At 43.2% G+C, this 26615-nt stretch overlaps 1 protein-coding gene across 2 annotated transcripts in view; it reads left to right on the top strand.

Moving 5' to 3' along the window:
- The window catches only part of TEAD1 (TEA domain transcription factor 1), a 192050-nt gene extending 168287 nt beyond the window's left edge, over nucleotides 1-23763 (top strand). For both annotated transcript variants that reach the window (XM_054970616.1, XM_054970617.1), the window contains 3 exons: nucleotides 6327-6467; nucleotides 13307-13459; nucleotides 15560-23763. In XM_054970616.1, coding sequence (XP_054826591.1) covers nucleotides 6327-6467; nucleotides 13307-13459; nucleotides 15560-15673 — 408 coding nt within the window. In that variant the 3' untranslated portion in view covers nucleotides 15674-23763. The remainder of the gene's footprint in view (nucleotides 1-6326; nucleotides 6468-13306; nucleotides 13460-15559) is intronic.
- The last annotated feature ends 2852 nt before the right edge of the window (nucleotides 23764-26615 follow it).

Here is a 26615-nt window from a genome sequence, read left to right as displayed (position 1 = left end):
TGGGGCATGGAGATCTGCTGAAATCTCAGATTATCTCCAGACTACAGAGAGAAAATTGCTGCCTTGGAGGGTAGACTGTATATGGCATTATACTCTGTTGAAGTCCCTCCACAAATCCCACTCTTACCAGGCTCCACCTTAGGGTTGCCAGGTCCCTATACTCTCGCGGTGGGAAGGGGGACCCAATACTTACCTTGCACTTCCTGGGAGTCTTACAGGAAGTGATGTCATCATACTGGCCATGAGCATGCTCCCGCACATTACGCCAGGCAAATTCAGCCAGTTGGGAGCCAAAATTAGCCCCACCAAAGCACGAGGGCACACCTGTAGTCAGTGCAACTATGTCACTTTGTGCACCACTAGGAACATGCCCAGTGTGCACTTTCACAAGTTGCCTGCAAGTGGTGGGCAGTTGCTAGCAGATTTGCAACTTCCTGCTGATTGCCATGATTGGTGGGCAGTGGGTCAAACCCCTGGGAGATTGCCCACTACTGGGAAGCCTACTCCACCCCCAAACCTCTTAAAAATTTTGCAACCTGGTTTTAGCAGCCCTATGTGTAAATGAAAAATGTTGGTGGCTGAGACGTGTTTCCAGATTTTGGGATCTGAACCTTTGAATAAGCAGGCTGCAAAGATATGATCAAATTAGCGATTTATAAGTGGGGGACTTTTCCCCTCTCATGCGGGTTTCCTCTTTTTTCCCTCTGAAACCTGCCTATAACCTCTCCACATTTCCTGCTTCTTTCTCTCCTTCCTTCCCACCAGCCAACCTATCTTTACCTGCCACCACCACCTCCATCTTCAGCTTTCCTTTTTTCTCCCTGGGAAAACTCCGCACAGTGTCAGCTGCCAGGCCAGGCCAGGCCCAGTAACACAATGCTGATTGCTAGGACCATGCCCAGTTTTGTGGTGCCCGCTGCCAGGCTGGGCCCAGTTGCTCAGTGGAAAACCTTCAAGGACTTGAAGGGAGCACCTCACTTTCCACTGTATCTCCCTCCCACACTTTCCCCCCTCCTTCATAATCTTTCCTTCTTCTTCCCACCCATCAATCAACCAACCTTCAGTTATATTTATTTCATTACAACAACCCTGTAAGTTAGGTTATGCTGAAAGTGTGTCTGGTTCAAGGTCAGCCAGTGAACACCATGATTAAGTGGGAATTTGAACATGGGTCTCCCACTTCCTCGTCTGAAACTCTAGCCACTACATTGTTTTTTGGGGGGAGGGGGCAACCAGCTGCTAGGTGAGTTATGCTAGTTAAGTGCAGCATCAAGTGGTATCAAATTGTCTAGTGATGACCACAATGGCCACTGAGAGATCATTCATTTTCTTAAAGCAATAGGTGCTGCTTCTATTATTTGGGTTTGGTTTTGTTTTAGATATCAGATTTTTCTGTAAAGGTGGGGCTTTTCTCAGCTTCTTAGAAAGACCTGTCCTGTCTGTCCATGGCTCCAATCTCCAAATCTGATTATCCAGGTGGCCCAGTTAGTACTACAAATATTATATGTCTTTACTGCAGATTCTAAGATGGATTAAGTAGCTGCCTCCTTTGCTAGAAACTCTTACCTGCCCCCTGAGGAAATATGTTGCCAGTTGATAGAGAGTGCCCTCAAGTCAGAGTTGACTTCTGGCGACCCCTGGTGGAGTTTTCATGGCAAGAGACTAACAGAGGTGATTTGCCATTGCCTGTCTCTGCAACCCTGGTCTTTGTCGGAGGACTCCCATCCAATTACTAACCAAGGCCAACCCTGATTAGCTTATCTCACGAGATCAGGCTCACCTGGGCTATCCAGGTCAAGGTGCCAGTAAACCAGGCAAATGTAAAGAATGGATCTTGTATGGTGCAGATCAATTTTGTTAATTGCTGCAGTAGCTAATATAGGTTCAGCATTATCTTTGGTGATAAGGGAACCATGGATAGGAGTGTGCACTAATTGTTTTTGGTATTTTTCAGATTGGGATGTCTGGAATACCATATATATATTCAGTATTCCCAGTATTTGGGTCCAAAAATACCATGTAGTATTCAGATTCAGGTTTTATTCAGAATTCAAGATATATTCGTCTTCATTATTCCCTATAGGGAATCTTTCCAGGGGTCTGGAGGGGCCATTTTTCAAGCAAACTTCACCAATATTACAGGGAACTTCATTGTGCCTCTCCACTAAAGACTCCCTTCTCCCCAATTTGATGTCGGGGTCAAGGGGTCCAATTCTATGGTTCCCTGAAATGGTTCCACTAGCGACTCAATTATTTCCTATAGGAAAAAAATTAACAAATATTTTCTCCAGGTCAAAGTCAGAAGCCTAAAAAAGACACACAAGAACAACCACATTGCCAAGCCTCTAAACATAGCCTAACAGAAGCAGTGTCAAACCAGAGAATCCCAGCAGAACCAAATTGAAGCAAGGGACAATGTTACAAACCCAACAGAACTAGTGGCACTCATAGATGCCAGGCAGAACCCAGGACCAATGCAAGCACAACGGAACCAACATCAAACCAGAGAATCCCAGCATCCAAACTGGCCAGCCAATAGTACCAGGGCAGCCCACCAGACCTGGTAATGGCATATGCCATATAGTTGATACAGTGTGCGAACTGGAGGCCCCTTGGCCACCTTCTGGGATGATATTAGACCATTTCAATCCACTCTCTGGGGATGAGATTGACAGGATCCTGCGAGCTGTTAGGCCTACCACATGCTCCTTGGACCCGTGCCCTTCGTGGCTGATGAAGGCCAGCATAGATGGGCTACGGGATGCCCTGGAGGCCATTTGTCAACATGTCTCTGAGCTCCAGGATCTTCCCGGAAGCGTTGAAGGAAGCTGTGGTTAGGCCTCTCCTGAAAAAAACATCTTTGGACCCTACCAACCTGGTCAGTTACCGCCCAGTTTCGAACCTCCCGTTCCTGGGTAAGGTGATTGAGCGGGCGGTGGTAGAGCAGGTGCAGGTCTTCCTGAATGATTCCTCATCCCTAGATCCTTTCCAGTCAGGCTTCTGTTCGGGACATGGGACGGAGACATAGCTGGTTGCCCTGATGGACGATCTCCGTAGACAGCTGGATCAAGGCGGGTCGGCACTGCTGATATTGTTAGATCTATCAGCAGCATTCAACACGGTCGATCATGACCTGTTGGTCCACCGCCTTGCCGATGTGGGGATTCAAGGGACAGCTCTGCAGTGGTTTGTCTCTTTTCTCCACGGTCGGGGACAGAGGGTGGCACTAGGGGAGAAGTTGTCATCCCGCCACCCATTGGTGTGCGGTGTCCCTCAAGGGGCAATACTCTCCCCCCTGCTATTTAACGTATATTTGCGCCCCCTCGCCCAGCTGGTACGGAGTTTCGGACTTGGGTGCCATCAATACGCAGATGACACCCAATTGTATCTGATGATGGACGGCCAGCCTAGCTCTGCCCCAGATGTCCTGGAACGTGCCTTCGGAGCTGTGACTGGATGGTTGAAGTAGAGTCAGCTGAGATTGAATCCCTTGAAGACAGAGGTCCTGCATGTGGGTCTAGGGTCCATGAGTGCGGGACTTCGGCTCCCTGCTCTCGACGGAGCACCACTTACGCCGGTGTCGAGAGTGAGGAGCCTGTGGGTGGTCCTGGATGCTTCCTTGTCTATGGAGGCACAGGTCGCAGAGGTTGTTAGATCCTCTTTCTTCTATTTAAGACAGGCTCGATAACTTGTCCCCTACCTATCAACCCATGACTTTACAACAGTGATCCAGGCAACAGTCACCTCCAGATTAGACTACTGCAACTCACTCTATGTAGGGCTTCCCTTGGGCTTGATCTGGAAACTGCAGCTGGTTCAGAATGCAGCTGCATGGGTGGTTGCCAGAGCACCAGTCATGTCTCATATAACACCTATCCTCTGTCAGCTGCACTGGTTACTGGTTGAGTACTGGGTCCGGTTCAAGGTTTTGGTGTTGACCTATAAAGCCCTATGCAGACTGGGCCCAGCATACCTTCGGGACCGCCTCTCCCCATATGTTCCCCGGAGGTCGCTTCGATCAGCCACTAAGAACTTGCTGATGGTCCCTGGCCCCAGGGAGGTCTGCCTGGCCTCTACCAGAGCCAGGGCCTTCTCAGTTCTGGCTCCGACCTGGTGGAACTCTCTGTCTGAGGGAACTAGGGCCCGGTAGGATTTGTTATCTTTCCGCCGGGCCTGCAAGATGGAGATGTTCCAGCAGGCATTTGGTGGGGGCTAGGCTGTCCTCTCGCCAGCCATACCACTGAAGACCTTCCACCACCCATGCAGGACAATGCTGTATTTTAATATTTTATACCCACCAATTTTAATTGTTTTGATATGATGTTTTAATGTTTTTATAATGTTTTTACTGTTTTAAGCTGCTGTTAAACCGCCCTGAGCCCGTCTGACGGGGAGGGTGGTCTAGAAATGTGATTAAATAAATAAATAAAATGCCAAACAAGCAACACTGACACATACACAGAAACACTGCCTCCCTTTCCCCTCCTCCTGTAGCCCAGGAAACCTGCAGGGGACAAGGTACTGCAATCTTTAAAATGCAATTCCCAGGTATTCCCGAATATATCCAGATAATTCAGGTATGTAAATACAGGTTTATCTGAATATACTCAAATAAGATAAATATCCAGATATAACTGAATAATACCAAATAATACTGAATAATACCAAACCAGATATACTAAGTTGCACATCCCTAACTATGGATAAAGAACTGTTATCAGGAACACTTGTGTGGCTATGTTCAGTTATCTATGTGTTGCATTGTCCTATATAACTAATTAGCTGTTAGCCTGCCTTATGTGGAAAGGATCACAGCATTTATAGCCTTGATTTGAAGGATAGTGGCTGCTGACCTGGAGATAGATTTGTTCCATCAGAGCAGATAGTCAACGTCCAAACAGATTTATTTGTTTTGGACAAATAAGACCAACTTGATGTGAAGTGCTGTCATCTTCATGATATAGGGGGTATAGTCAATCGAGTTTCTTTACCACTGGTCAAACTCTCACAGAAAGTTATGTGTGATCTTCAGATAATTAAATGGAAACATTGGGCTTTGGCAGTTTAAAAAGAGTTGCCCTAAACTTGGAGACTGAGAAATCAGGCAGATTCACAAACTAAGTTAGCCTCTGCATCCCAGATAAAACCTCCCTATTGGCTTACATTGTTCTCCCCTCCTCCATTTTATCCTCACAGCAATCCTGTGAGGCAATTTAGGCTGGGAGGGTGACTAGCCCAAGGTCACTCTGCCGTTGCACAGTGTAAATTGTCTCCCAGATCTTTGTCCAGCACCCTATCCACTGCACCATGCTGGCTGTCATGTCCCAGTGGGATCAGCTCATCACAGAGATGTTGGATTCATCTACTGTGCTCTGCTCCTAGAATTGATACTTCATCCATGATGCGTACCAAGGTTCTAGTTACTTTAATCAGACACCTCAGGTTAGTAGTCAATGGTACAGAGATGAAAAAAGTTGCTTTGTATAGCTGTAATGATTTAAAATGGTAGGTGTAAACATAGTGGTCACAATTCAATGCAGATTTAAGCAAAGGCCTTCGAAATAATGGGATGGATATTGGCTTACTTCTGTTACGGATTGTGACAGAGGTATGTGTATGTTACATACTTCATATCTGCTTTTCAGTCCTTGGTATGCAAAAGATGCATTCTATCACAGAATGCATCTTTTATTTGAAGATCTTGGTTGTATCCATCATGGGGCTGGAGCATGGGTTCCTTTCAGGTAAAATGAATGTTATGTTTTTCTGGTTCTAATTATTTGATTTTGTGCCCATGGTACTTATGAGGGTCCAATTGTGAACTGAAGATTTTGCATACAAATTAGAAAAAAGAGAAGTCCCTAGTGTTTCCATTGTATTGCTGTATCTTCTTAATTTCAAATCAGTTCCTGAAATTAGAAACGAGATTATTAAGAGCTTTTATGTTTTGAAGCTGAGACCCTAAGCTTTGAACAAATAGTGCAGCTGTTGTCCCTGGCACTAAGAACTGTTCTGAGCATTCCCTTTGAAATACGCCTGTGGTTGCAGGTGTGCCCTCTTGCATCCCATTCCTGTCTTGCAAAGCTTCAGTGCAAAGTCTGTTGGTCTTTTCTCCCTTCACTGTAATGGAAATCAGTACAGATTGCTTCTTTATTCCATTGCTTTGCTCTTTTGTCCATTTTTTTTAAAAAAAAGGTCTACTAAAACAAATGATGAATTCAACATACCTTTCAAATGCATTTTTAATAGTGGCATGCCAACAGTTGTTAATTATTGCTCACAACAATACAGGCAGTTGAGAGAATATCTTTTTTCTTTTCCTACAGGCAGACTTAAATTGTAACATTCAAGATGATACAGGAGCATTCTATGGGGTAACTAGTCAGTATGAAAGCTCTGAAAACATGACAATCACCTGTTCCACCAAAGTCTGCTCATTTGGGAAGCAAGTAGTAGAAAAAGTAGAGGTAAGGTCTGAAATCCTGCTGTTAGGATTTTTTCTTTCTTTGTTAGACTTTCCTGACTACTAATGCCATTCTTCAATGGTTACGGTGTATGAGATGTAATTATTTATACTGATACCACTTTGCTGTCTTCCTTTAAAGTTTCTTTTCCATCTTGTTTTTGCTTAATTTGAATTAATGAGCATAATTCAGCATAATACACAGTACAGGTGTACATGGTCCCCTTGTGTCTGTTACTTTTGGTCATTCGGTTACCTTTTTGGAGGGTCATGGGGAGAACTTGGCTTGGACTCCCCCGCTGCCATTCTGTGAAATGTTTCATCATTTTCGGATTGGTCCTATGCCTGCGGCAGCTATTTTCTTATAGCATCTGCTGTTCATTCTCAAAATTCCAAAACTGCTTACAAACTCAACTAGGTTGAGGACCCATGGGTTAAGCTCTCTTTGGCCATGACAGAATTGACTGTCTGGCTTCAAGAGAGAAACATCCTGTTGCCACAAAAGTTTTGTGGCAGTTTCTTTCTACTTGACATTAATTTCTCCATTTATTAGATTGTACCAATTTTTGATGCATGGCTTGTACTGTTAGATGACTTCACTTCTTGTCTGGCTGTACAGTAGAGGGTGCTTCTCTTTTCCTTCAGAGATCTTGCAGCCTCTCCAGATTTGAAGTCCTAGGCATGTATTTAGTCTGCATTCTGGTAAATCTACCTGGCTACTCTGCATCCTTCCCTCATGGCACCCTTTTAAGACTTTAATAATCACTTTCTGCCTCTCTTCACTCAGCATTCCCTACTGTCTAGAGACTAGAATGGCCCATGTTGTGCAGATATTTGTGCGCCCACCCAGGCTCTGAGGTTTACAGCAGAGTAATAGCATTTGTCCAGTGTCTTTTCTGAGAAACTTATAGTTCATCGATGGTTTTTCTGTGCAGTCCCACATTGGACTGCGCACGCGCAGGCCTGCCAATTTTGGAGATTTTATAGCTCCATACCACTAGGGGGTACCCCTGCCTCTCTGCGCGCATGTGCGTCCGTTCTTGCCTGCCAAAAACAGTGTCTAAGAAGTGGGGCGCCCCGAGATACCCTCAGTTCCTCTTTTGCTGCCGATGAGAGAGGTTTATAGCTCTTCTGATCGTAGAATCCTTCGACATGTCAGAAACAGCACTCTTCAAACGGTGTGTCTCCTGTGACAGAAAGATGACTAAGTCTGATGGCCATTCGAGCTGCCTTTATTGTTTGGGCGAGACCCACAATACACAGACTTGTAAGCATTGTCGAGCCTTCACCTCGAAGGGCAGATCTGAATGGGTGGATAGACTGCAAGCTTCCCTGTGGAAACGTGCTATGGAAGTGACAGATCCACCGGCTATGGCACGATGTTCTGCCTCGCCCGGTTCCACCACCCAACCTGGTCCTGCTTCGACCGGCTCTAAAATGCCACAGTCCCACTCTTCTCCACCCCAGTCGGAGCCTAAACCGCCATCGCACTCGACCCCGACTTCAGTCTGAAGCGTATCAGAACCAATCCCTACCATCTTGGGGACAGTGCCATCAGGCTCGAAGATGCCTCGAGGTCAAATGCCCTCGACATCAGCAGTGGTGGCGGGATGATGCTCCTTTGCGAGTTTCCGGTTCCAAGACTCCCCAAAGTGAAGTGACGTTGGTTCCAATGACCATCTCAGACCGACCCTCATCTCGACAGCAGGGGGACTATGCTTCGGTTCCACTGCTGTCGGATCTGACATCGGTTCCGGCACCAGTCCGCTCTGACCCTGAGAAAAAGAGAAAAAAAAGGAAGCATCAGTCATCTAAACATGATAAAGCTATCCTTGAGAGTGTCCTCTCAGCTCCAAATCCTCCGGAATGATCGGAGGATGTCAGTTCCGAACCCCTCAGAAAGAAACACAGGGGATCATCCATCACCCCACAGTGTCCCTCACTCCAAGAGCAGTCATGTCATTATATTGAACAAACCTTCTACTCCATCAGGACGTCCTAGGTCACTGTCCCGTGGTTCCTGGTCCTCTCGATCTCAGGAACGCAGAGGGTGTTCCAGATGCAAGATGAGCCCCTACTCTTTTGCAAGCTATTCAAGAGAACGTCACTTGCCTGATGAGAGATCCTCTCATTGCCACTACAGGGAAGGCTCCTATTATTCAGATCTTCCCTCTAGAAGGAAATCCAGATCTCTGTCCATGAGAGCTCATTCCTATGCAGGCTCCAGGCGAACCCCACCCCCTTCGGAACCTGATATAGATGCTGGTATTGAACGTCATCAATCCAGTGATTCTTCCATCTCAGATTCACCCAAAGGAGAGATTGGCCCTTTGGAAGAAGCATCCCCTACAGATGACTTTAGAGCGTATAATGAACTCCTGCAACATATGGCTAAGGCTCTGAAGGTTGATGTAACATCTGCTGAACCGAAATTCACAGATAAAATCCTGCAGCATATTTACTTTGGTTCTACTCCTGCCTTCTTCTTCCCTGTGATCGAAGGTTTTGTGAAACTGCTAAAGGACTTGAATTTAAGACCAGCCTCCACTCCTGCTACAAACAGGAAGGCTGAGAATGTTTACTGAGTGAAGGATGACCTATGCCCTTTCCGGTTGGTCCACCCTCCACCTTCGTCCCTAGTGACGGAAGAGATGCAGGCAAAGCTGAAACAAGGTTCCCTCTCGGTCCCCTCCGATAAGGAGAGTAGAAGACTGGACACGGTGGGACGCAAGTTCTATACTTCTGTGGCATTTTCAGTGAAGATCACTAACTATTCTGCGATGATGACGGCTTATCAACTCCTTCTTTGGAATAAGGTCGCCACCTTTATACCCAAGCTACCGTAAGACCAAAAGATTTTTCTGAGAGTCATCCAGGAGGAAGCTGTTCGACTTTCCCACCACCAGATTAATGCCAGTCGGAATATGGCAGACACTTTGGCTAGGTTGTTACTGTTGGCTGTTGTCCTTCGCCATTATGCATGGTTGAGAACCACAGCTCTGCCGGCGGACACGAGAAATAGGGTAGAAGATCTTCCCTTTGAGGGTACCACCTTGTTCTCCGACAAAACGGATGAATACTTCTTGAAGAGGAGGAAAGATAGACTGTTCATTCATATGGTGTGCTTCCACAACACCAGCAACAGGGTGCATCGAGATCGCACTATAGGTCCTTCAAGAGAGGCCAGCAGCAGCGTTTTCAACCTTATCAGGGGTACGCCTACCAGAATCAGTGGGGTTACCAGAGTCCACAATCCTCCTTTTCCAGGAGGAGACCAGACCAGAAGACCTAGACTGACACGCATCAACAGCATGCCAAGGACCAATCTCCACCACATAAGCAGTTTTGACAATTACAGGGCCCTCACCCGTGTTTTGGAGTTAGGCTGAGTGGCTTTTTCACTGAATGGTGTTCTATCACCTCTGATGTTTGAGTTCAAAAAATAGTTAAATTTGGTTACGACTTCCTGTGTTTTCTTCCGAGACATCTCAGTCGGGGATACACTCTGAGCTCTCAGCTTTGCTAGAGAAAGGGGCCATAGAGGAAGTCACTGACCAAGCTGATTTGTTTGGATTCTATTCTAAAGTTATTTGTAGTGGAAAAGAAAGATGGGGGTCTTAGACCTATCTTGGACCTTCGTGGTCTAAATGACTTAATTAGAGTTCGTAAGTTCAAAATGGTTACTTTGCAGGCAGTCCACCTTGTTACCCTCTGACGCATGGTTCGCGGTTATGGACCTGAAAGATGCCTATTTTCGTATTTCTATTTTCCCGGAACATAAGAAGTTCCTTTGTTTTTCTTATGGCAGCTGCATTTTTCAGTATTGGGTTCTCCCATTTGATTTATCTGCTGCCCCACGAGTGTTCACAAAATGTATGGCGGTGGTAGTAGCCCACCTGAGGCTCGAGGGGTGCTGTATTTTTCCCTACCTGGATGATTGGTTGCTTGTGGGGCACTCGGCCGATGATGTAACTAAGCAAGTTTTGATTACCTTGACCACTTGCCTTCGTCTGGGCCTATTTGTTAATTAGAAGAAGTCCAAGCTTACCCCTTCCAAGGTTATACAATTTATAGGGACCACTCTGGATGGTACCCAGAATTCTGGATTCCTGCCCCGGGACAGAGCAGTGAAGATTAAGAACCTCATTAGGAGGCTTAAGAGATGTTATTTTTAGTCAGCCCAGTTCTTCCAAACTTTGCTGGGTTGCATGGCGTCCACCACTGCGGTAGTCCCATTGGCTAGGTTGCACGTGAGGGCCCTGCAGCTTTGGTTTACCTCAGTTTTTTCCACAGACAGGGATCTGCAACATAGGAGGTTTAATGTTCCTTGAAAATCCTTCATTCGTTAGAATAGTGGTTGAGTGATGCAAACCTTTTCAAAGGTGTACAGTTTGGTTGTAGACAGCCCAAAGTGTCTGTTACGACAGATGTTTCTAATCTGGGTTGGGGAGCCCATTGTGAAGGTTCCTATGCTCATGGTGTGTGGGACTCAATTGAGAGTCCAGAACATATTAATCTTCTAGAACTGAGGGCAATGTTCTGTGCCTTGATTTCCTTTTCAGATGTGGTGAAGAACAGAACCGTCCAGATTCTCACGGACAATACAACAACTATGTTTTATATAAACAAGCAGGGAGGCACTGCTTCTGTGACTCTGTGCAACAAAGCAGTGAGAATCTGGAACTGGGCTATAAATCATTCGACGTGGTTGCAAGCAGTGCATATCCCCGGCATAGACAACTCACTAGCGGACCATTTGAGCAGGTTGCAGGGAGACAACCATGAGTGGTCCCTTTGGGATGTTTACCTAAATCCAGTGTTTTCTGAGTGGGGCTATCCTGGAATAGATCTTTTTGCTTTCAAAGAGAATCACAAGGCTCCCAAGTTTTGCTCCAGAGGCGGCTTAGGCTGCGGGTCTCTTGGGGATGCATTTCAACTCAAGTGGTCGGGACACCTCTTCCCCTGTTCCCTCTAATGTCCAGGGTGATCAGCAAAATGTTAGCAGACAGGACTTCAGCTGATAGCTCCCTTTTGGCCGCGTCAACTGTGGTTTCATACTCTACTGCACTTGCAGACCCGGATGTACAAATTTCCAGAGGAAGCGGACCTTCTGAGGTGGAAGGGGGTGCTCCACCACAAGATAGAGAAACCCAACTGACAACATGGCTGATCTCTCAGGAGTAGTTTTTTCCTTTGATGTGACTCATGTACTGCAGAATGTGAGGTGGCTATCCACTCGCCAATCTTGTGCATTTAAATGGGAGAAGTTTGGTACTTGGTGCAGTCTAGATCCTTTCCTTTCCTCCCTGCCTGAGGTTTTATATTTCCTTGGGGGATTGAAACAATAGGGGTTATCTAACTCTTCAGTCAAGGTGTATTTGGGGGCTATTTCTGCCTTTCAGCCCCCGATAGACCGCAAAACGTTTTTTTTCTCATCACACTGCCAAATTATTTTGAAAGGATTAATTTATTCTTTCCTGTTAGAACTATTGTTCCTCAGTGGTTGTTGTCTCTAGTATTAACCAGACTTATGTCTAAGCCTCTTGAACCATTGGATACGTGCCCGTTGTGTTTCCTCTCCATGAAGGTGGTCTTTTTGGTGGCCATTACTTCGGCCAGGAGGGTGGGGGAATTGGCTGTGTTGTCCTGTGAGCCCCCCTTTTTAAAAATTCACGCGGAAAAAGTAGTCTTTTGAACAAAAGTTGAGTTTCTACCTAAGGTAATTTTTAGTTTCCATCTTTCTCAAGAGATATCCTTGCCAGTATTTTTTTGCACTCAGAGTGCTAATGCTGAGAAAGCTTTACATGCTCCCGATGTGCGTAAGGCGCTCCTTTTTTATTTGGATTTATTTGGATTATCCGCTGATCGAAGTGGTCTCTGGGGAACATACAGGGAGAGGTGGTCCCGAAGATATGTCGGTCCCAACCCGCTCAGGGCTTTAAAGGCAAGAACCAATACCTTGAACCTGATTCGAAATTCAACCGGAAGCCAGTGCAGCTGGCGCAGGACAGGTGTGATATGTGACTGGTAGAATATACTGGTCAGGACCTGTGCCGCCACATTCTGGACCAGTTGTAGTTTCCGGATCAGGCCCAGGGGTAGCCCGGCGTAGAGTGAGTTACAGTAATCTAGCCTGGAGGTGACGGTTGCATGGGTCACTGTAGCCAGGTCCTGGGGTGTCAGGTAGGGGGCAAGTTGCCTGATCTGACGAAGATGGAAAAATGAAGACTTGGCAACCGCCGTGACCTGGGCCTCCATCAATAGGGAGGCATCCAGGAGCACACCCAGACTCTTCACCACTGGCAAAGTTGCCAGTGGTGTCCCATCCAGGGCAGGGAGCTGGATCCCAACATCTGGCAGCCCCCGTCCCAGCTGCAGGACCTCCGTCTTCACCGGATTCAGTTTCAGCCTGCTCTGTTTCAACCATGCCATCACAGCCTCCAGAGCTCTGGCCAGATTGTCTTGGGGCCGTGTCTGGCCAGCTGTCCATCAACAGAAAAAGCTGGGTGTCATCCGCGTATTGATGACAGCCCAGCCCAAACCTTTTATTGAGCTATAAAATCTCTGAAATCAGCAGGCCTGCGTGTGCACAGTCCTATGTGTGTCTGCACAGAAGACCTAGATGAACAACAGTTACAGGTAAGTGAAACACTGTTTTTAACTACATACTACATTTAATCAGGTTCAATATTTTAATTAAACAGGCTTAAAGATATTGCACTATTGTCATTTATTTCATGGAATTAAGCAATAGATCTATTAAAAAACCCAATAAAAAGCTTTAATTCATTTACAGATATAACCATTATAATTCTTCATTTTTCTGTTTGTTTTTCTTCTTAGACTGAATATGCACGGTTTGAGAATGGCCGGTTTGTGTATAGAATAAATCGTTCTCCAATGTGTGAATATATGATCAATTTCATCCACAAGCTCAAGCATTTGCCAGAGAAATACATGATGAACAGTGTGTTGGAAAACTTTACAATTTTGTTGGTAATGCCTCACTTATACTTGTTGGTTTCTTTCTGCAAACCTTTGCCATTGTTTTATCGATTAAAGGCTGGAATGTTACACCCTTATGTTAAGTAGCATGTTACTTCAAAGGTAGGAATCCCATGATTCTTTTCTGTAGGGTTAAGGATCTATCATTCAACTTATTTCTTGCATGTCCATTCACACTGTTAGCAGTAACATAGGGAGTACTGGTGCAATCCAAGTACTTGTGTGGCAGGCCCTTTTACATATGGCTGATTTAGTTGAGGAGCCAACCATAGCTGATTTGGCTTTGCAGAAGCAATTAGGCTAAAGAGATAATGTGCAAATTAGGTCCTAATGGTAGAAGTTTGGATGTACTCAGCTTGATGACTTTTATGCTACCAAGCCCCTCTCCAGTCTCTGCTTCTAGATTCCAAAACATTCAATATGAAGGCCTGCAAGAGAAAAAGTGTGTGTGTGTGTGTGTTTGTGTGTGTGTGTGTGTGCGTGCGCGCGCAAAATGCCATCAAGTGACAGCTAACTTATGGAGAATTCTGTTGGGGTTTTCAAGGCAAGAGATGAGCAGCAGTGGTTTGCTATCGCCTGCCTCTGTGTAGTGAACCTGGACTTCCTTGGTAGTCTCTTATCCATATACTAACCAGTGCCAACCCTGCTTAACTTCCAAGTTCTGATGAGATCAGGCTAGCCTGGGCCATCTAGATCAGGGCAGATACCAGTAATAAATAAGCTGGGGACCCATAAAACTTGTGAGGGGAGTGAAATCCCACCCATCACACTGCCTCATCTCTCTTAACAACTTTTTCCTCATTTTTCACTCCCTCTTTCTTAACAGCTTCTTCGCCCCAGCACCCCCCACCAGTTTTTCATTCCCCCAGCCCCCCTCATCTCTTTTTCTCTCTATTAGCTGCTGCTACTTTTTTCCAAGCTGTAGTCAGGCAAGAGTTTCCTAGGCCTGGGCTCCACTGCCTCAGTGTGGTATACTGTGCCCATGGTGATCTTGTAAGCTTGTGCAAAATCTCAGCATTCTTATTTTGGTGAAATTTTAACACACACACATCAATTTTAAAAAATCTTTAAATCATTTTAAAATTTATAAATCATTTTAAAATACTGTTGTAATTTTCTACAATCCCCAGGTTTGCAGAAAATACCCCCTATCTGTACATGGTTTTATTTTACAGATTTTTTGAATCCACATATTTTGGTAATCTTCAGAATTTGATAGTGCTGGAGGGGAGCAATTTTTTCTCATGGCATGGGTGAACTCCTGACTGATTTGGTTGGAACACTAGTTGAGTTGCTGGATGAAGCCACAGTGGTGGTAAGACTGGGCCATAGCACTGGGAAGAGGCAGGGTACTCAGCTCCCATATACAGTCTCTTCCCCTGATTGGAAATGCCTCTTCCATGGTGCTTTAAGCCCCAGGGTGTGGTAAAACAGGCACAGAACCTGTCAAGACAGCAGTGTGTGTGTGTGTGGGGGGGGGTCTCTACAGGGAAGAGACTCAACCCCTTCTACAGCTCCACAGCTATGAACCAGAGGAGGTCCCCATATATTGGCCTTCGGTAACCTTATTTCATGCCTGTGGATGCCCAGCATCACATCTGTTTTTGCTCCTAACTTTCAAGGAATAATTGACCCTGATTGGATTCATGCTTGCTACTCGTCCCTCCTTTTCCATAGTCAACTTTCCTTCATTTCCCCCCTGCTATATCTTCTTCCCACCTGCAACTCACCCCTTCTCCCAAGCCTTGAAAGATGAAAAGGCAGTCAGCTCTAGCTCTTTCCTGCTGAAGCAGCAGCAGAGCCCCATAGTAGCTGCATGCTTTCTTCTGCTTTTATAAGGCCAGTTGGCATTACCATAGGAGGAAAGATGAAGGTTTAAGGGGGTGTATTAGAAGATGGATCCTAGATATACCTCGCATCCTCAGAATACTCTTTAATTTCTCTTTGTATTAGGTCAGATGTCAGCATTAGAGACGTATGAAGTGTGTGAGAGTGAGATATTGTGGATTAAAACCATATTTGATTTTGTGCCTACAGAAACATCTGATAAGTTTCTAACATACTGCCTCTTTCTCCCTTAATCAAAACCAGGTTGTAACAAACAGGGACACACAAGAAACCCTTCTTTGCATGGCTTGTGTATTTGAAGTTTCAAACAGCGAACACGGTGCACAGCATCACATCTACAGGCTTGTAAAGGACTGAACAGTTATTTATAGACACATTTCATTATAGCTTCTTATCAAAACACAGACTGTCGACCTCAACGTGAAGTGGCAGTTCCTCTGGATGAGCTTTCCTCTACATTTTTCTAAACCTCATGTTAGTGTGTTCATACATTATAGCTGTGAAATTCTGGTACAGTTGTACAAATTCTTTTTAAAACAAAGTGTTCTTCAGATTTATAAAATCACACTTCTTTGGGGATACTATATTTAAGGATTTCAAGACCTTTGTGGAAGTTTTAATTTTGTTGTTATTGTTGTGTTAGAAAAATATAAGACAGAGCATTTGCCATGGGAAAACTTTAACAGCAATTATAAGAATTTATGAGGTGTTTTATCTAAATTTTTTTAAAAGTTTTTTTAAGATGAAAGTGAAATGGAAATGAATTTTAACTATGTGTAAATTAGAACACAGGTTTTTTTTTTAGAATTATCTTCATAACTGATTACTGTGGATGATACCGACGAATGTAATTCACTAAATTATTTTATAACTGAAATTCTATTTCTGTTTGAAGCCAAAAGACAAACATAGCCTTAAGAAATGCCTGATGGGAGCAGACAGGTCCTAAAAGTAGACAAAAATGTATTTTTTTCCTTCCCTGTATTAAAACTAACCTTCTAATCCATTGAACTTTTCAAGCAGGTATTGCAAAGCGAGATTTCCTCCCTCTACTAATCATATCTAGGGTATTTAAAAATTATAAAGTATTGTACTAATAAGGACATTTGATTATTTAAGTAAAAGATGGCTCGTTTTGCAATAATTAGATAAATTCTTAAAAATTAGATTTATGGTGTATGTAATCTTGTGTGTGTGGTTATATTTTATATGAGAATTTTTGAGGGTTTTTTTCTGTTCATAATGACTCAAGAAGTTGCAACACCAAAATTAGTGATTAGTAAATGTAAGGGGGGGAATTAAAGTGAACTGCTGTATTACAATTATGTTGTCAACTATAAACCACAAAATGACTATGGTCAAGAAGAGAATAGGTAAGCAAGCAAAAGGTTCATCTGTTTTTAATGTTGTTGAGGTGCTAGAAAATCATAGGCTTTGCCATGCAAAAAGACATGAATGCTGTCTTTCAGGAAGCCTGTAAATCTGTCATGATGAACATAGTCTACCAGCAACTTATGGTGACCTATCAAGGCCATAATCAGTTTTCTGTTTTGCCTGCCTGCCTGCCTGCCTGCCTGGAAATCCAGAAACACAATAGTTGCCAAATACTTAGCCAGCCATAACAACTTGGCCCATTGGAGAATTTCTGCAGAGTAGGGATTTCCATCTCCAGAGCATGATCCCCCCTGTCCCAGACCCCCCCACACATACACAACCTACCCCCCCCCCTTCCATCCTAGGGATGGTACATGGCAGGTGGGCTGCCTTTGGCTTGAGAGCCTCACCGTTTTTGCAATCTGTCTTAAAATATTTGTTCACCCACTGATTTGAGTTATCAACAAATGACTTATATACGGACAGGATCAATGCACATAGTGGGGAATCAGGAACAATGGAATACACTGGATCCATCCCCTTCAATTTCAAGTCATAATGTATGACACACAGGCTCTGTCACCATAATCAGAAATGTTTGAAAAGTAGACTTTTTCAATCATGAGGATTCAGTTGATGCATACAGTTTGTATGTGTATGTACACTATGCCCATGTGCATTGCCTATGGCACATCCAATCCCAACTGCTTTCTGTGTGTTGGCCCTACATGTATGTCATGTAGTTTCAAACCATAGAGCATTAGATTGTATATTGCATTGTGAAACCAATGCCTTTTTGAGATTTCTCAGAATAGCATATCACTCCTCTTGCTGCTCAAAAATGTTTGATTCTCTTAACATTGGGAAATTTGTAGGTATACAGTCTGTATAGGGTTTGATTCCCTTTCCATAGCATCTTTCATAAATTCATGTTCTTTCCTATGAATAATGAAGGCTGAACAGTTAGTTAATCAGATTGCTAGCAAATGTTAATGTGAGTAGTACATACAACCTAATGCAACACATACTTACTTATAAGAATTTTGTTTTTAACCTGGAATTTCTCTTTTTTCCTTTTGTTCACTACGCACACCCTTTCTATTCTGTATGTGCCATTTTTAATATTATTTTACCACAAGTATCACACTTACTTCACTAGTTTTGAAGTATTGGCATATCATAACATCAAACATAAATAACAGTCAAACATGTCTATTGGTGCAAACAGAATCGGTAATGGGTTTTGTAAAAGTGACGAGCCTATAAGCAGTACTACACAGTATCCATTCTAGCTAAAACTATTTTTCAAGGGCCTGTACATTGGACCTTTGGCATTCCTCACTCAGATACAAAAAGTTGTATAATCTAGAAGATGTACGGGCTAAAATTATAAACTAGTAAATATCTATGGGGAGTTTTTCTTTACATATATATTTCTTAATTCCCCTAGAAATACACATATACTTGTACATTTTCAGTGTGCTGCTGAAAAATCATTATGTATCATAGACCTTTACATCAGGCTTTCAGCATATTCAGCCCATGTGGATTGGATCTGTTTTATTCATCGGTTCTTGCTCCATACTGCTTTAATTCTACACTATGAGGGAGTAGAACTGAAGCAGTGTCTGTTTTTTATTTCTTCTCTAGAAAAATGCCCCATTTTTGCTGTGGGCTTTGAGGACACATCAGTTTCCTTTGCTGATTGGCTGAGATCATGGCAGTTTCCTCAGTTGATTGGCTGAGGCCGGGTCAGTTTCCTGAGTTGATCCCACTGAAGACATGTTGGTTTCCTCAGTTATTTGCTGAGGAAACTTACAAGGGTTTTTGTTTTGTTTTTTGGTCTTTTTAAAATGTCACTAACATTGCTGTTAAATTTTTTAAAAAAATGTTAAAAAAGAATGAACTAAAAAGTATATGAAGCACAGGTGAAAACTTTAAAATATCAGGTGGGATTCAGGGCTGTCTTCAGAGTTTTTGTGTTAGCCATATTGCAGCATTTCCCCCAGCAGTTGTAAGGTTTTTTTCCCTTTAATGCACCAATGTTGCAGCGTTGCTATTTAATTTATTTAAAAATGAGGGGAAAAACTGGATTGGTTGCTATTCAACCAGTTAGGATGCAGGAGAATAAAGGGGAGGGTGAAAGGCAGGGCCAGGCCTCACTATGCTTCAAAAAAGCCCTGGTTTAACTTTGCGGGAGGGGGGGGGATTGTGTATGTGTGCAGGGAGAAAAGCTGCAGAAAATCCAAGGAAAGGTCAGTTCTGCAGCAGATGCAATCTTTCTTCATGTGGAATGCAAAAAAGTTGGAGAAACAATTTGGAGACTGAATGGGGGTATTTTGACCATGTATGCAGAACTCTGGAAGAAATCAATGCAGTATGGGGCCTGAACCAATGAAAAAGCCCAGTGTAGAAAATACAGTAAAATAGGCAGGCTGTTGCAGCTTATTTATACGTTTATATAAAATCCTGGAAATCTTTTGCACTGTTGGAAAATTAAAGAGAATGCTATGGGAATAAAAATTCTTACCTGTTTTGAAATAGCCTAAAGATTTCTGCTATATTTGATTGTTAGAACAGAACTATGGTATTCAATTTGTGGAATGCTACACAACTTTAGCAGGTTGCTTGCAGGCTTATAACATATGAAAATTTTTCTTTAAGGCACAGGCTGGTGTCTTGATAGCTGCCCAGACTTACCTGGGAAGGGGTAAGGAATGGATTAAGAGCCAAGTTTAGCCGACTGAATCTTGCAGCCCTTTGGAGGGTTGAGCATCTTTTGACTTACAGATATTAAGACAGATGAACCTCTCAGTCAGTTTAATTCTGTGAACTGTAAAACGAGATGTTTATGGCTGGGTCTCTTCATCCGTTTTTTGACACTAAATGAAGAGTTCAACAAAAACACTGCATCTTTCCTGTTTTAAAGTGACCCTTTATTTGAAGCACTTGGTGTTAAAGGTAGAAAACTACTTTTTAAAAACGTTATCTTTTATGAGGCTTTGGGTTTGATGGATTTTTTAAAGTTTTAACATTTTAAAATAATTATACACCCCAAGCCAGTTCCTTGAGTTGTATTAAATAGACATCAGTTTGCAAACCAGATACACTTTCAGTGCAATCCTATGGAAAGTTACTCTATTGACTTCAGTGGCTTAGACTGGAGTAACTCTTCACAGGATTGCACTGTTTTTGTGCTTAGTACAATCTGGGACATGATATATGTAGTAACTGTACGGTATGAAGAGCCACAATATTTCTTGCTGTTCACTTTTATAAGACATTAGGGAAAATATTTGCCTTGTCTTTAACTTTTTGTCGATGTAAATGATTCAACCTTCCTACCCCACCCCCACCTCCACCCCGGTGCATGTTTCTTCTGGAAAGCCTTAAGTCTGTCAGATGTTCAGTGTGGATTGTGTAGTCCAAATGGCTGCCTATAAACTGGGAGCTCTTTTATAAGCTGGAAGCATCTTTCTTGTTACTGTTACTCTGTGGTAGGAACTTCTTAATTCCGAGCTGCCAAAGCATTACAATATGCAGTGCCTTAGTGCTATATTAGAAGTACATGTTAGCCTCTCATGCCAATCTTATGTAGTCTTTTAATTGGTTTTCTTTTTTAAAAAAAACCCACCTCCTAGAAAAAAAAACTTTTTTGACTACTTGGTCTAAGACACCAATAAGATAAGTTACTCCCCCCATCCCCTTTCTACATAGGTGGAATATCTATACCAAAAGGAAATGTTATATCACTAGAATTTTCTGCAAAATGTAATTGACTGAATTATGCTGCCTTCTTAAATTCTCATGACCAAATACTTAAACCTTTGTGACTCTCTGCACTCTTGCATGCAAGTGCCTTTGGTTTTGAAATTCCAGCTTAGAAAAGTGCTGCCATAATAATGACAATTTGTAGAGACCAAAAATATTTAGAGATCACCATAATGCCTTTGGTTTATTGGAAACAGTCGACACTAGCAGGCCTCCGTTCTCAAAAGAGTACCTGTTTATAGTAGCATGCTTTTTGCAAATCACATGAATGCATAATGCTGGAAAACTTCTACATGTTTTTCAACTGTTTGTCATTTCAGCAGCACTGCTGACTGGCAGTTGCTATGTTTATGATAGGAAAAACGGTCAGTATTTCACCTTTGCCATGTCTCTCCATCCAGTCTTGCATCTGAGTAATGTGAGTCTGTAAGTAGCAGAATTTCAGGCAACACTCTGAATCTGTGAAGACAATTTTCTTCTTTATTCTAAATTTGCACTTATTTGTTTACAAAGTTGAGCAGTTGGATGCCTAAAACTGAAAATGAAAGTGCAGAACAAAATCACCTGACTTGTGCTTTTTAGCACCAACTTGTTTGAATTGAATTATAAATGCCATTTGAAGAAGAAAAAAAACATTTGATGGCATTATTCAGAACTTCTCTGTCCTTCTGCTGGAAAGAGATCTTCTTTAGGTATTTTGTGCCATTTTAACTCCACTTGTGAATTTGGCCCTATCATCAATTTAATGTTTCAAAGAGACACACAACAGTTTAAAATATCAGTGAAAACAAACAGCATTAAAACCAAAAGCTGGCAGAGGGGATTTTTAGCTGTGGATACACTTTGTTTTAGTAGACAGAAGAATTTTATTTAAAATTAGTGTGGCACAAAATTATTGGTGATTATAGCCCTTTCCTGTTTCTTAAACATGTGTACAGATGGATTTTATTCTTCAGAGATCCAAATCTATCTAGTTTTTCTCACACTGAATTTATTAAGGTTTGCTTGGCCTCAGAAATACAGTATATATTAACAACTATCCACTGAGACAGAGGTAAGCAAGTGGCTGGATATATTTTATTGCAAAGGAATCGTTTTATTTATTGTCTTATGTACAAAATTGAGAAAGAAATAATGGTACCATTTGTGGCAGTTGAAGCTTACTTTACAAATGTAATTTCTGTACTTACTTGAATTCTAGAATGATTTATTTAGGTACTGTACCACTGTGTTGAATAGTTCGCAATGTCTTTACCTATGTTCCTGCTTTCTACCAACCTTTGAGACCCTTTCAGTTTAGCAACTCTACTGATCTCAAGCTCCCTGTTTTTGCCTACTTCAAGTAATGATTTCATGGAATTGAATCAGTTGAGAGGTGGAAGTCAGCTTACAGCTAATGAAATTATCTGCCATAGTTTAATTCATAGGGCTTTATTGCTTCTCTGTGGCTCTATTCAGACTTCATGCCAAACCAAGGCAGCTTGCCTATCATGTGACCTGATCTAAATTGATAACCCATGGTTTGTAATCTTCTGATAAAACAGAAAGCATGGTTTGAAATGGTTTAGTGCACCATCATTTGAGCTAATCAAGATTTTGTCTAACTTTAGTTTGGCATAATGTCTGAATCAATGGACTATAGTCAGGATCCTTTCTCAGTCTTTGGAAGCTGCTACACCATGGAGATGGAAGTGAACTTAGAAGCCAAGAACATAAAAGCAGTCAAGCAGCTCTAAACCACAGTTTGCCTGCTGTATTGTCGGAAACACAAAACTGCTTTTTCATTCTAAATGAACATTAACACCATTAGGATTGGCATGATTTCTGAATTAATCCTATGATGTTGACAATTTAGGATCACTCAGCTACTGACCAGTGTGCCATACAATATATCTTCATCTTTAGGAACTGATTTACACACTGTTCAGTATGGTTGCTACCAAAAAACTTTCCTTCTCAGTGTCTCTGCCACATGCAACGTTCCACACCACTGCTGTGCACCCTCAGCAGCCACAGATACACTGTATGGTTTTGAACCAAGGCATGTGGTAAAGGCAATTGTTATTCCCTGCTGTCTTAATGACCAGAACAGGGAAAGGTTTGGAGGCAGCACCTGTGGACTGTAAATAATGCAGCAATGGATACTAATTTCAGTCCTTAGTTTTGGTCCTCAGGTTAACCTTCTATATTTTCTTTTCTATTTCTCTCTCCCAGCCACAATCCTGAAAAGATAGATGGGACAATTCAAATTATAAAGAAAAGTTTTGATCCCTAGTATAGTGAGTTGATCTGTGAGGCTTTACAAAAAAAACAGTTCCACCTTATCAGTTAACTTTGAAATGCACTCAGTTCACAGAGAGGATATGCCCCGTTACCTCCTTATTAAATGGTTTCATTTTTATTTTGCATTTTTTTTAAATGGGCCTCTGCTTTCAGGCTCATGACTGCAGAAAAAAATTCAATATGTGCCTGAAAAAGACAGAAGAATTTTATAACAGTTTTTAAAACCTGAATAGCCTTTAATTCTTTAATATCAGTACATTTTATGTAAAAAAGGGTTTTCTTCTTGATCTTTCTTTTTTTTTAATTTGCCATGTGCATTTGTTCACATTTGTAAATGACTTAATGGAATTCTCACTTTGTTTATTTGTGTAATGTGTATAAACTGGGTTTGTGACTTAAGCATATTCATATATGGTCAGTGGTTACTTTAATATTGTACTGCTGCTGGTTGTTTTTTTTTTTTTTAAATGTAGATTCTGCTTTTCAATGACAAAGTACCTTTGCTTAGATACGGAGGGAAAGTTCTTTTTTTAAAAAAAATCAAACTTTCAAATCTTGTCTTAACATGTTTTGAAGTTTTCAATATGAGTTTCAATCGAACCTTGGCAGTACAGTATTCTTGTATTTGTTGTTGTCTGTGTGTAGGTACTGGTACCTTTTTTTGTTTGTTTTAAAAACGTTTTAAGTGTTGGCTTTAAAGTGAATTTATCTTTAGTATGATAGTAATATGAAAATTATAGGGTTTGTGTGCAGAGAATTTTTTTATAAAAGTGCTTTGTAAAAAAACGTATTCTAGCTTTTGCGGTACATATGTGTGATAACTTTAATATCCATGACAGTTAAGTGCAATTATTTCATCACTCTAAAAATGCTATTTTTGTGTCGGTTACTGCAGGTGTTCCATGTCTTTGCAAAGTGACACATTTTGATGCCTTCTTGATAAAGTGGTAGATTTTTTGTAGCTTTCTAGAAACTTTGTATTCATACAGTATCGAATGAAAATAAAGAAAATAAAGTCATTGTTGCTTTTGTTTTGATTGGTATAGAAATGGTCAGTTGTTATGCTACAGCCTGAAATCACAGAAATCAAAGCCAGGAGGGAGGAGGATTGTGTCAGTTTTCATCACTACTCTCATGGGTGCTATTTCAGAGGCCCTTGTGACACTTGCACAACGATATTTTAGGTAATTCTACACATTGTAGCATAGCTTAGTAGCTGGAGTGGAAAAGCTCAGAATGTGATCACTTCCATATTAAAACACTTCCTTGAGGGAAGCTACACCTATGTACTCATCCTATTACACATAGTTTTATTGTATTTACTTCATTTATAATCCATTTTTCTTGATGAGTCTCAAGGTAGATTACAAAATTTAAAAACATGCAATAAAATCAGTATCAAAAAGTTCTCTACCCTTTTGTCATTCTGTAGAATGTGTAAAGCGCTATTGCCTTTGTATAAAGGAAATAAGGTAACTGTTCATATCTGTGAAATGTTAGATAGTTTTATTGCTTTGATCTTATATGGTATACTGTTGCACTCCCCCCCCCTTGTTTTGTGGCACGGTTGTCTGTATTTTACTGTTTTGTAGTATGTGTTCTAATTTTTGAAATTTTCTTGTTCGTATATATTATGCTGCTCATTGCATTGTTTTTAATTGAGTGATCCACTTGGGCAGCTCAATCCTAAGCCTCGAGGCAACGTCATCACTCATTCGTAGACATAAATGGGGTGCTGCTCCATGGCTCCCTATGGACTTTTGCAGGAGAGTCCCACCGGCGCCCAAATGCGACAAGGCAAGGAGCGGCCGCCACCAGGAGCACTCGCCCGCCATTTTCCTGACAACCCCGCTCACACCAACCAATGGCCCCACCGCTCCCCTGACAGGCAGGTGAGGGGCAAGCAGCAGCACAGCCAATGAGGAGGCCACAATCTCCACTGCCACCAACAGCCCCCCCCCCCTCGGAGAGCAGGTATCCCTGCCAAGGAGGGGGGCAGAGATGACAGTGAAGGTCCAGATCGAACACCCAACCTCTCACCCGTCCAGCCCCCATTTCTGATGAGGGCTAGGCTGGTGGCCACAGCTTGGTGCGCCTGCAAATCCCCACCTCCACTGCTACTGTGAGAAACAGGTTCCCCCTCCTTGAAAAGTGGGACTAGAAGCCTGTAGCACTTGGGAGTAGCCCCAGGATCCAGAGAGGCAGGTAGGGGGGCAGATTCTACAGTGAGTGACAGGAATGCCTATTGGAGACCACGCGAGAGGCCAGAAGGGAATGCAAAGCGCCCACAGACTTGCGGCGGTGCCATTTGAACAATCACTGCATCACAGCGATGCAAGAACAGGGTTTCAACCTTGAGAGCTATGCCCCAGTCCAGGGGTGATGCCCCCCTGTGGACTGACAGCCCATGGGAACAGAGAAACTGCTCCAAGGGCTACCATCCCTGCTTCCACAAACAGCGAAATGGAGGGTGGTCCATTCTCCTAGAGAAGGAGGAGATCCGAAGATGTCACTACACATCCCCCCACCTCCCTGCAGTAACTTCCGCCTTCCCCTCTGCCTAGCGTATCAGATGCCAGCAGCTCAGTCTGTCAGAGAATGATCTTCAGTGGAGCATCCCCCCCTGTCCTGCCAGACATTCATGGGCCACACTTCAATTCCCACCCCACTGCCTGAACTCACATTGAGGGGAGGGAAGGGAACAGGGAAACTTGACAGGGCACCACTTGACACCTGCTCCTCCTGGCAGCAGAGCCCACTCCATTGATCCCAGCCCCAAGCCAGGAAAAATTTGAGGGGATGTGTGAGAAGACATTCCAATGGGGGGTTGGGGGGGTGGCAGCTAATGTCAATGTCAGGGGAGCGAGCGAACAGACAGCAGTTTCTTTTTTTTCAACACATTTTATTAAACTGAAAAAGGTACAGAGGTTCTCTGGAAGTATTTCCTGCCAATGTGGCTGAGCTGTGGGCTGTCTTGGTAAACTGCTCCCTGGGCAGGACCTGAATGGCACTTGTGGAGGCTTATGGGGGGCTCAGACAGCCATGCCCCTTGGTCTCCCAGATGAGTGGCAATCTGCCTGCAAGGGAAACAGAAACATGTTGCAAGCCCAATCTGCAACATCTGGGAAGGTGTCCATTGGTTAAGAGCTGTGGCGGCAGTTCCACAGGTGCAGCTCGCAACCACATGATGCATGACCCTCTGGCAAGACAGCACTCTGCCTTAGGATGATCTTATCCCATGAGGGAGGAAGCCAAGTGACTGAGCACCCTCAAGCAACGGTGTTATGAACACCCAGTCAACCCAACCACTGGCTGCGCTTCCTCTTCTGCCAGGAGTGGCCCCAACTAAGAAAGTCTGAACAGAGCTCCCACATGGGTAGTGCCCCCCCCCCCAATTGGCTGTGTCAAGAGTAGTTTTTTGAGCAACTGCCTCTGGGGCACACAGGGGCTGCCACCACCACCCCTCCCCCACCAAGCCTCACCTTAAGAGGCTAGCAGTCAGGTGAGCTCGGGTGAGGGAGCAGCTGGCACAAATCAGTGAGCTGGGTTAGCCGTCACCCCATTTCCTTCTTACCTGTCAGTGCTCCCTTGTTCCTTACCAAACTGGAACTTCAGAGTGAGATAACCTGCAAGGAGACTTGGGTGGTTATTGTTAGTTAGTCAGACATTCTGGACTTTGTCCTTCTTCCCTTGAGTGAGGGCAAAGTTCTCCCAGTTTTCTCGCTAAGTCCCCCCAGTGCACTCATGGCCCGCCACTGTGACTACCCACTCTCCCGTCTTGTGCACAGCCTTTGGCTGTGTGCTCACCTACCTGAGGTCATGAGCAGCACGGCCGCAGGTTTTGTAGGGTGTGTGGGAAGGTGATTGGGTG

The sequence above is a fragment of the Eublepharis macularius genome, chromosome 2, assembly GCF_028583425.1.
Source record: "Eublepharis macularius isolate TG4126 chromosome 2, MPM_Emac_v1.0, whole genome shotgun sequence".
NCBI classification, from domain to species: Eukaryota; Metazoa; Chordata; class Lepidosauria; order Squamata; family Eublepharidae; genus Eublepharis; species Eublepharis macularius.
Note: the sequence above shows the minus strand (reverse complement) of the source record. Positions and strands in the feature narration are given on the sequence as shown.